This window comes from Scomber scombrus, chromosome 8 (assembly GCF_963691925.1).
Source record: "Scomber scombrus chromosome 8, fScoSco1.1, whole genome shotgun sequence".
Taxonomy (NCBI): domain Eukaryota; kingdom Metazoa; phylum Chordata; class Actinopteri; order Scombriformes; family Scombridae; genus Scomber; species Scomber scombrus.
In genome coordinates this window covers 30,757,222-30,768,170 of record NC_084977.1, presented here as the reverse complement: position 1 = coordinate 30,768,170, position 10,949 = coordinate 30,757,222, and the positions used below count along the sequence as shown (strand labels likewise).

Genomic DNA, 10,949 nt, shown 5'->3' with positions numbered 1-10,949 from the left:
TGTCTGAGATAAAAGTGTGTTTCTGGCTTTAGAAGGTCATGAATGTAAAGTACAAACATTTACCAAGTGTAAACCTGGACAGTTTTCAAATAAAGGACAAGAAACTTTTTGAGGTGTCTTCTATCGGATGGACAAATTACACCACAGTGATCACAAACTCCACAAAATCACAATACTGTATTTCTCACATTGTTTAAAAAAAGTTGTGTAGCAGACGGACACATGCAAAATATGAAAGCAGGTACTGGACCAAATAACTAAATCTGTAACAGCATCATTTCATTTCAATAAATGTTCAAATGATCCAATATTTCACAAAAAAAGAAAGTGTGCAAGTTATTCATATTTTTATTTTCACATTTTAACCCCTTTAAATTTAAACTAAACCACATGGACACAATAAACCATCATTGACCCTCATCACTTCCACTGTTCAGACCAGACTGGTGTAAACTTCTGTACATCAGTGAAGCAAAACAAAAGCAGCATAAACATTAAGAGACGTTATTGTGTACAAATTCGATTTTAATCCTTCATTTCCTTTTTTCCAGGAGAACATCTGATAGCTTCGGGCCGTCTGTAAACAGCTGTGATTTCATGAACACACTAAAAGTTCCTGAAGGGTCGACACATGTGACTTAATCACACAGTTACATGTTGTGCTGAAGTCACAGATGGGACTCATCTCTTAATATGATGATGTAACACATTTAGAGACAAAGTGTTCAGTCTTAAAGGAAACTTGCACATCGGTGACCTCTGTGAATTAATGTGTGACAAGAAAAAAATATTTAAATATATAATAGTGTCATCTTAACTCAATGTTATAAGACTGTTTTCATTTCCACCTTAACCCTCCTGTTGTCCTCGAGTCAAGGAGAGAAGGGAGGGAGGAAAGGAGGGAGGGAGGAAGGAAGGGAGGGAGGGAGAAGGAAGGAAAGGAGGGAGGGAGGAAGGAAGGAGGGAAGGAAGGAAGGGAGGGAGGGAGGAAGAAGGAAGGAAGGGAGGGAGGAAGGAGGGAAATAAGGAAGGAAGAAAAGGAGGGAAAGAAGGACAGAAGAAAGAAGGGAGTAAGGAAGGAAGGAAGGAAGGGAGGAAGGAAGGAAGGAAGGAGAGAAAGAAAGAAGGAGGGAGGTAGGAAGGAAGGAAAGAAGGAAGGAGGGAGGAAGGAAGGAAGGAAGGAAAGAAGGAAGGAAGGAAGGAAAAGACGGAGGAAGGAAGGAAGGAGGGAAGGAAAGAAAGAAAGAGAGAAGGGAGGGAGGAAGGACAGACGGAAGGAAGGATGGAGGAAAGGAGGAAGGAAGGAGGGAGGGAGAAGGAAAAGAGGAAGGGAGGAAAGAACGACAGTAGAAAAAAGGAAGGGAGGAAGGTAGGTAGGAAGGAAGAAAGGAAGGAAGGACAGACGGAAGGAGTTTGACCCGGGAGGACGACAGGAAGAGGATTATTTAATGTGTGAATATTAATTTACACAGTTTAATGTAATGTTCAGGTGATTTCTGCTTTATGTTCAGGTGTGTCTTTATGTGTGAGGTAATGTTGTGTACTTGTGTTTATTTTCCATGTCAGGCTGTGTGTGTGTTTGTGTGTGTGTGTGTGTGTGTGTGTGTGTGTGTGTGTGTGTGTGTGTGTGTGTGTGTTTGTGTGTGTGTTTGTGTGTTTTTGTGTGTGTTTGTGTGTGTGTGTGTGTTTTTGTGTGTGTTTTTGTGTGTGTTTGTGTGTCTTTGGTTCCTCCTGTCAGCCTGCAGGAGGTCTTGGCACGATGTCGCTCTTTCCACCTGCGCCTGCTGGGCCGATTTCCCTGACAAGAAAAGTCAAGGACACAGACTTTAGGGAAAAAGCATGTTTGTTTTTGTTTTTTCTGACTAATATAATATTTTACTGTCAACCTTTTAAATGAACACTGTTAATAAGGAGAATAGATAATCGTACATTTTAAATGAACAATGTTAAAAAGGGACAACATATATTTTTTAAATTCAATAGTTGTCATTATAATATAACCAAACTTATACTTAGTTCTGTTAATAACTTGTTAAACTGAAGATGCACACTAGTCAACACTGTAGGTAAGTGTTTAATGAGTTTTGGAGAAAGTCTCTATTCAATTTTAGAAGTTTCCGGAGACTTTCACAGCCTCTCTCACCTCAGATAAATAATCATAGTTTTTTTTTAATGAGGTAACAAACAAACATGTATCATGATCACCTTTTATTTTATCAGTTAAACAGACTGTTGTAAGTAAAATGTCTTTCTCTCCTATGTTACCCAGAATCTGCACTGGATGAAACACTCTGTGACAATGTTTTTATCACAGGTAAATTAGTGGAGTTATAGTCTAAGTAAAGATGATGCAATTGAAAAACTAAAGTTTCAACTTTACTGTGAAACTAAGAGTAATGTTTGCACTTATACCCGTTACATTTATAAATCTGTTTTTCAGATTCAGCTTTCAGGGCCAGCGTAGATTTATCCGTCCGTTTTAATGTTGTTCAGGCCTGGAAACACAATATAGTTTCATACTATTGTTTTCATCCAAAAACTGCATTTTAAACTTAAATGTCAACATAGTCTAACTAGACACACAGTGACAGTTAATGTTGTTGACTTTTCATACAAACTTATAATCACATTTGTCCTCAGCTTGTGCAACAACCTGCTGAAATTTGGTTCCCCAAAGCAGACGGAGAAGTGAAAAGGAAAACAGATCCTGCAGAGATGAAGCTGCTGCAGGGCGACGTTTATCTGACGGGGGGGGGGGGGGGGGGGGGGCAAAGCTACGACTGATATTTATTAATAAAGTTAAATCTGAAAATTAGTCAGGGTTCAACACATTTCTATGTGAGGGTTTACTATTTTTATTCATTGTGATTTATTATTCTAATTGTGTATAATAGTTACAGTTTGAGGATTATGTATTTATAAATTTGTTCACTTGTATTATTTTACTATTGTGATCATTTACTTTGTGTTGGTGTGTCTCAATGTTTCAATAGAATAGAAACAGAATAGAAAGCTTTATTATCATCATTATATATTACATCATATATGCATTAGATTGTGTTTTTCAGGTTCAACATTTCTTTTTGTAAATCTTACAGTGTTTTACATTAGTTCAGATGAAAACTATTAATTAATTGTAATAAAACATCACATTTATTTTGACAGTTATTTCAAGAATAACTTTTAATAATAGTGTCTATAGTTTTTTATTGTGGTTTGTTTTTCTCAGCTGTTCTTCAGGTTTGCCCATTTGGTCCCATTATATTACAGTAAATTATTTTTACATTCTCGCCCATCTTGTAACATTTTAAATTTTAAATGACCCCAAAAATACTTTCAAAATCAAATGTTTTGTACGTTTCTGTACACATATGTTGATATTAAGCTGATTAATCTTGTTTGGGAGCGGCTGGAGTAAGGAAGGAGTCATGTAAGGACAGATGGAACAGATGGAGCAGGAGAGGAAGATTCCCAGGTTAAGTTTGGACTGTGTGTTTAAGGTGGTGTGTGTGTGTGTGTGTGTGTGTGTGTGCGTGCATGTGTGTCTGCGTGCATGTGTGTGTGTGTGCGTGCATATGTGTGTGTTGAATTCTGAGAGTACAAAAGCCGTCCGACACACTCAGACGAGCCACTCTGAGGAAATGATGATGATGAGAGTAGCCTTCGTCCTGCTGCTTGCTGCCTACGGTGAGTCTACAAGTATTTAAAAGCAGCTTCACACAATTTTAAAAGTTACTCTTTACTCTGGATGATTACAGACGTTTGTACACAACTGTAGATGCTTTATATATTTCTATTATTATGAAGAATATATATAGTGACTTCTCTGCCCTGTTTGTGGCTCTCAGCTCTAAACCCATCAGTTCCTCCTAAAGAGATAAAACAATTCACAAATATATATCTTAACTTTTAATAAATATTCAGTAATTTCCTTAAAATGCTGGACACTGTAGGTTTAAATGAAAGTTACTGTAATAGGGGATAATAGTGTGTTTGTTGGGGACTAGTTCCAGCGGCGGATGAATCCACATTTAGTGCTTTATAGTGAGTGTTTCTGGCAGTGGTTTTAGTTTGTAGGTAAATGAACCAATCCATGCAAAAGATGGTGTTTTCTAATCAAAGCACTGGGCAAAATCTAAAGGTTATTATTTAACTGTTATCCAGCAGTGAGATGTGACTTTAAAGGTGCTTTTGTCACTTTACATATATGTTTATCTGCCGAGATTGATAAAGTGTTTAACGTCATTGTATCTTTGAACCAATGTTTAAATCCTATAAATGTATCAGCCAAAGCAAAGAAAGCAAAGAAAAAATTGTAAAAATGTAGGATTTAAATGTTGATTTTGCCTCAAACTGACATTTTATCAGGAAGTAGACATCTGTATTTGCCCCATAAAGTTTCAAAAGGAAGAGAGCTGAGGTCAGGAGGGTAAACCATGATGTCACAGTATGGGAACACTGTCAGGTTTTAATATCAGAGCCTTTTATACCTCCTGTTGTTTCTTTGACCCCAGCTCACGCGTGTGGCAAACCCAGCTACGAGCCCTCTCTGACCCGCGTGGTGAACGGAGTGGATGCTCGTCCCCTACAGCTGGCCCTGGCAGGTGAGTACATACCAATCTGGGATTATTTTCTTTTTTTGTAAGACTGCAACACAATATAAAAGTATAAAAATAAAGTAGTAAGGAGGGTGTGTGAGTAAGTGCACTGTCAGAAAAATGCATTAAGAAAAAAACAAAAAGACTGAATACTCCTGAAAATGTCAAATGGTGTAACCACAAAAGAATGATAAATATTAAATATTTTATCACCTACAGTGTATTTAAGTGGACTTATTATAATAATTACTTCATTTAAAAAAATGTAAATGTTTCCTGATCTCCATGGTTACCAGATGAAATGTAATATTTAGAACAATTGTATTCCATTACCTTTATTTAATATAAAAGTTATAATGTAAGATCATGCCAAACTAATTGATATGGTGTTTTATTGACAATTTACTGTTTTTTAAGCAAGTTGAATTATTTGGTACAAAGTTTTTATGGTTACAACCACTTAGACATTTTTGCCATAATCCTCTAATACATTCTCTCAAAATGGATTAAAAGCAGAAATTTGATGCTGGGTCCACAAAAAAAGAATGTGTGCAAGTTATTCATACGTTTATTTTCACATTTTAACCCCTTTAAATTTAAACTAAACCACATGGACACAAAAAACATCATTGACCCAGAGAGAAAAATACAGTCATTGCCTCACTGTGCATCAGAAGTTAATATTGTAGGTGATGCATGATTTTAAAGCTTTTCTCTTTTCACAGATCTCTCTGCAGTATCGCAGCGGCTCCTCTTACTATCACACCTGTGGAGGCACACTGCTCTCTCCCAACTGGATCCTGACTGCTGGACACTGTATCGGGTGAAACACAGTTAACTCTCCTTATTCTCTGCCTGTTTGATCATGAAGGGATCATGTTAACCCTCCTGTTGTCCTCGAGTCAAGGAAGGAAGGATGGGAGGGAGGAAGGAAGGAAGGAAGGAAGGAAAGGAGGGAGGAAGGAAAGGAAAGAAGGAAGGAAGGGAGGAAGAAGGAAGGAAAGGAGGGAGGAAGGATGGATGGAAGGGAGGAAGAAGGAAGGATAGAAGGGAGGAAGGAAGGATGGAAGGGAGGGAAGAAGGAAGGATAGAAGGGAGGAAGGAAGGATAGAAGGGAGGAAGGAAGGATGGAAGGGAGGAAGAAGGAAGGAAGGAAAGGAGGGAGGAAGGAAAGGAAAGAAGGAAGGAAGGGAGGGAGGAAGAAGGAAGGAAAGGAGGGAGGAAGGATGGATGGAAGGGAGGAAGAAGGAAGGATAGAAGGGAGGAAGGAAGGATGGAAGGAAGGAAGGGAGGAAGAAGGAAGGAAGGGAGGGAGGGAGGGGAGGGAGGGAGGAAGGAAGGAAGGAAGAAGGAAGGAAAGGAGGGAGGAAGGAAAGGAAGGAAGGAAGGAAGGGAGGGAGGAAGAAGGAAGGAAAGAAGGAAGGAAAGGAGGGAGCAAGGAAGGTGGGGGGGAGGGAGGAAAGATGGAAGGAGGGAGGGAAGGAAGTAGGGAAGGAGGGAGGGAGAAAGTAAAAGAGAAAGTGAGTAAAGAAGGACAGAGGAAAGAAGGAAGGGAGGAAGGTAGGGGGGAGGAAAGAGAGAGGAAGGAAAGAAAGAGAGAAGGAGGGAGGGAGGAAGGACAGATGGAAGGAAGGAAGGAAAGAAGGAACAGTCAAACAGACGGGGTCAATTTGACCTGGGAGGACGACACAAAGGTTAAATATGTCTATGTGTGTGTGTGTGTGTGTGTGTGTGTGTGTGTGTGTGTGTGTTTGTGTGTGTGTGTGTGTGTGTGTTTGTGTTTGTGTGTGTGTGTGTGTGTGTGTGTGTCTCAGACCTCGTACCTACCGTGTGGTGGTGGGAGAGTTTGATCTCAACCGGCATGAGAACAACGAGCAGATCAGAAGTGTGGAGAAGATCGTGGTTCATCCTAAATGGGATGATAACTGCCTGTCCTGTGGGTGAGGATTAAAACTCTTTCATTATGACTTTAAACTGTAATAAGTAATGTAACTATTTCAATGACTTCATCAAAGTAATGTAACTTATTACATTTGATGACTTTTCTAATTTTCTAGAATTGATCTAAGATCAGCTGTTAGGGTAAATGTTCCCTCCATCTGTCCTTCCTTCCTTCCTTCCTTCCTTCCTTCCTTCCCTCATTCCTTCCCTCAAATGTTCCCTCCATCTGTCCTTCCCTCCTTCCTTCCCTCGTTCCTTCCTTCCTTCCTTCCCTCATCCCCTCCTTCCTTCCTTCCTTCCTTCCGTCCCTCCTTCCTTCCCTCATTCCTTCCTTCCTTCCTTCCTTCCTTCCTTCCTTCCTTCCTTCCTTCCTTCCTTCCTTCCGTCCCTCCTTCCTTCCCTCATTCCATCCCTCATTCATTCCTTCCTTCCTTCCGTCCCTCCTTCCTTCCCTCATTCCTTCCCTCATTCATTCCTTCTTTCCTTCCTTCCTTCCTTCCTTCCTTCCTTCCTTCCTTCCTTCCTTCCTTCCTTCCTTCCTTCCTTCCCTCATTCATTCCTTCACATCACATCAGTCTAATAACACATAAAATGACTTTATATGAGCAGTAAATGTGGTGTATTGTCCCTCCACTCTCCCCTTCCTATTCTTTCTTTCTCATAATATTCCTGTATCCTCTGATACATTTGTGATTTTTTCTCCGTGCTCAGTAACGACATCGCCATGATGAAGCTGTCCTCACCTGTGGTTATGAACGATAAGGTGCAGGCCGCCTGCGTGCCACCAAGCGGGGAGGTCTCTCCTCACAATGACCCCTGCTACATCACCGGCTGGGGAAGAATCTTCAGTGAGTGTTTATAATGTAATAATGCAACGATCCTGATCTACACATGTAGCTGTGACTGCAAAAAGATGACAGGAAATGGCAGAAATATAAGTTTTGAGTCTGGATTTAGTGCAATAGTTTGTCATTTTGGGAAATATGTGAGTTTGATGATGTGTTTGCACCATAAATAAGAAGCTAAAGCAACAGACTCATAAATCAGCAACGTAATAAATAAAATAAAATAATTAAATATTTGTCCTGCACTGTTGTGTGTTTTTAATCGTCTGCTCCTCTGCTGCAGGCGGCGGCCCCCTCGCCTCTAAGCTCCAGCAGGCCATCCTTCCCGTGGTCGGCCACAGCGTCTGCAGCAGCGGCGGCTGGTGGGGCAGCTACGTGAAGACCACCATGATCTGTGCTGGTGGTGACATCCGCTCTGGCTGCCACGTACGCATGATGTCATTCCTTCATCTGGGCAACAAAACCATGCAATACCTGCAGATGCACTGTTGGTTTCACTGACTCGTGTGTGTGTGTGTGTGTGTGTGTGTGTGCGTGTGTGTGTTTTTGTGTGTGTTTGTGTGTTTTTGTCTGTGTTTGTGTGTTTTTGTGTGTGTTTGTGTGTTTTTGTGTGTGTTTGTGTGTCTTTGTGTGTCTTTGTGTGTGTTTGTGTGTTTTTTTGTGTGTTTTTGTGTGTTTGTGTGTGTTTTTGTGTGTTTGTGTGTTTTTGTGTGTGTTTGTGTGTTTGTGTTTTTCCTTCCTTCCTCTTTTCCTATCTCCCTCCCTCCCTCCTTCTTTCCTTCCGTCCTTCTTCCTTCATTCCTTCCTTTCCTTCCTCCCTTCCTTCTTTCCTTTCCTCCTTTCCTACTTTCCTGTCCTCCCTCCCTTCCTCCCTCCCTCCTGTCCTTCGTTCCTTCCTCCTTTCCTTCCTTCTTCCTTCCTTCCTTCCTTCCTTCCTTCCTTCCTTCCTTCCTTCCTTCCTTCCTTCCTTCCTTCCTTCTGTCCTTCCTTCCTTCCTCTTTTCCTTTTCCCTGTGTGTGTGTGTGTGTGTGTGTGTGCGTGTGTGTGTGTGTGTGTGCGTGTGTGTGTGTGTGTGTCTCTGCAGGGGGATTCAGGCGGACCCCTGAACTGCAAGGGGATTGATGGCAGATGGTACGTGCAGGGAGTGACCAGCTTCGTCTCGGCCGCAGGATGCAACACCATCCAGAAGCCCACAGTGTTCACACGCACCTCTTCCTTCACCCAGTGGATCAGTGACGTGAGTCTCCGTTATACGCTACATACATTACACAACCAGAAGTAGAAGGACACATGAGGGTCAGTGATAAATAAGGGTTGGCAATAGTTTTAAAAGCAGCATCAGGTTTGTGACATTTGCACCATTTTTTAACCAAAAGTAAGACTGAATGCTCCTGAAAATGTCAAATGGTGTAACCACAAAAGAATGATCAATATTACATATTTAAGTGGACTTATACTAATAATTACTTAATTTAACCTTCCTTCCTCCCTCCTTCCTTCTTCCCTTCCCTCCTTCCTCCCTTCCTCCTTCTCTCTTTCTTTCCTTCCCCTACCTTCCTCCTTTCCTTCTTTCCTCTGTCCTTCTTTCCTTCATTCCTTCCTCCCTTCCTTCTTTCCTTTCCTCCATTCCTTCCTCCCTCCTTTCCTTCTTTCCTCCTCCCTTCCTTCCTTCCTTCTTCCTCCCTTCATTCCTTCCTTCTTCCTCCCATCCTTCCTTCCTTCCTCCCTCCCTCCTTTCCTTCCTTCTTCCTCCCTTCCTTCCTTGAGGGAGGGTTAAAAAATGTAAATGTTTCCTGGTCTCCATGGTTACCAGAGTAAATGTAATATTTAGAACAATTGTATTCCATTAACTTTATTTAATATAAAGTTATAATGTAAGATCATGCCAAAATGGTTGATATGGTGTTTTATTGAGAATTTACTGTTTTTAAGCAAGTTGAATTATTTGGTACAAAGTTTTTATGGTTACACCACTTAGACATTTTTACCATAATCCTCTAATATATTCTCTCAAAATGGATTAAAAGCAGAAATTTGATGCTGGGTCCACAAAAAAAGAATGTGTGCAAGTTATTCATACGTTTATTTTCACATTTTAACCCTTTAAATTTAAACTAAACCACATGGACAAAATAAAACATCACTGACCCATGACCCACACCATGAAAAATGTAACACAGGATTAGTAATATTGAATCTTATTGTGCTCTGATAATCACTATGTGTGTTTTTTTCAGACTATGCTGCAACACTGAAGACTCAGAGACGTTTAAATGTCAATAAATTCATTTAATCAAGTTCACGATGTCCCAGTCGTCTTTCAATTTCATCTTCTTCATCTTTATAGAGCAACTTAAATCCATAATACAAACTGATTCACAGGGAACTGAGAACACAGTTGATTTTCTCTGAAGCTGAGTCACCATCATACACAATTAATTAATTAATTAATTTATGCTAGTTATTACATTTTCTATCTAATTGTGAGGTTATTTGGCTTTAAGTGGATTTTTAATGCTGCTGTTTGATTGTATAATTTTCTTTCTGTATGAAACAAAGATTTCTTGTTTACTAACAAAGAAACAACATAAAACAAATCAGTATATTAGATTATAGATTCCTAGAAAAAATGGGTTCACAGTCATTCAAGTCAGTCTTAAATCAACAGTCAGGAGCCCAAATGAATATTAAGTATGTTTTCCTCTCTTTAATCATTCCTCCTGTTCACACTGACCATTAGAAGATCACTTCATAATGCACTTACAATGTAAAATCCTCCTTCAGTGCAAATATGTATTTAAAAGCTGATGTGAAGCTAATATGAAGCTTCAGCCGTCCAAATGAGTCAAATCTATAAGATATATGTTACAGTGTTTTTAGTACCAAAGTCTTTTTGTTACTATACTTCCACCACAGCTCAACAGGGAAACACTAAGAGGGAATCTGATGCTAAAAACACTGTAAATGTGTCAGATATCACTTGATATGACTAACTCAGACTGATGAAGCTCAATAGAAGCTGATCATCTACTTTTAAATGATCTTCAAATGCATCTTCCTCCTCCTCATTGTTCTTTCTCCTTTTTTTGTTCTTTCTTTCTTTATCTCCCCTTCTTCTTTTTCCTTTCTTCTTCTTTCTTTTTTTATTTCTTTCTTTCTTTCTTTCTTTCTTTCTTTCTTTCTTTCTTTCTTTCTTTCTTTCTTTCTTCTTTCTTTCTTTCTTTCTTTCTTTCTTTCTTTCTTTCTTCTTTATTTCTTCATCTCCCCTTCTTTCCCTTCCTTCCTTTCTTTCTCTCTCTTTTTCTTTCTTTCTTTCTTTCTTTTTTCATATCCCTTCTTTTTCTTTCTTCCTTCTTTCCTTTCTTCTCCTTCTCTGTTTTCTTTCTTTTTCATATCCCTTTCTTTTTCTTTGTTCTTTCTTTCTTTCTTTCTTTCTTTCTTTCTTTCTTTTCTTTCTTTCTTTCTTTCTTTTCTTTCTTTCTTTCTTTCTTTCTTCCTTCCTTCCATCTTCCTTCTAATTTTTCTTACTTTCTTTATTATTGAAGGAGATCTTTTAATAGTCAGT

At 39.5% G+C, this 10,949-nt stretch overlaps 1 protein-coding gene across 1 annotated transcript; it reads left to right on the top strand.

Annotated features, from left to right (window-relative positions):
- Positions 1-3,644: 3,644 nt before the first annotated feature.
- LOC133985268 (elastase-1-like) lies at positions 3,645-8,666 on the top strand. Its single transcript, XM_062424866.1, is given in 8 exon segments — positions 3,645-3,687; positions 4,515-4,582; positions 4,584-4,604; positions 5,324-5,421; positions 6,413-6,538; positions 7,251-7,387; positions 7,668-7,810; positions 8,469-8,666. Coding segments are annotated over 8 exon segments (834 nt in total).
- Positions 8,667-10,949: the final 2,283 nt, after the last annotated feature.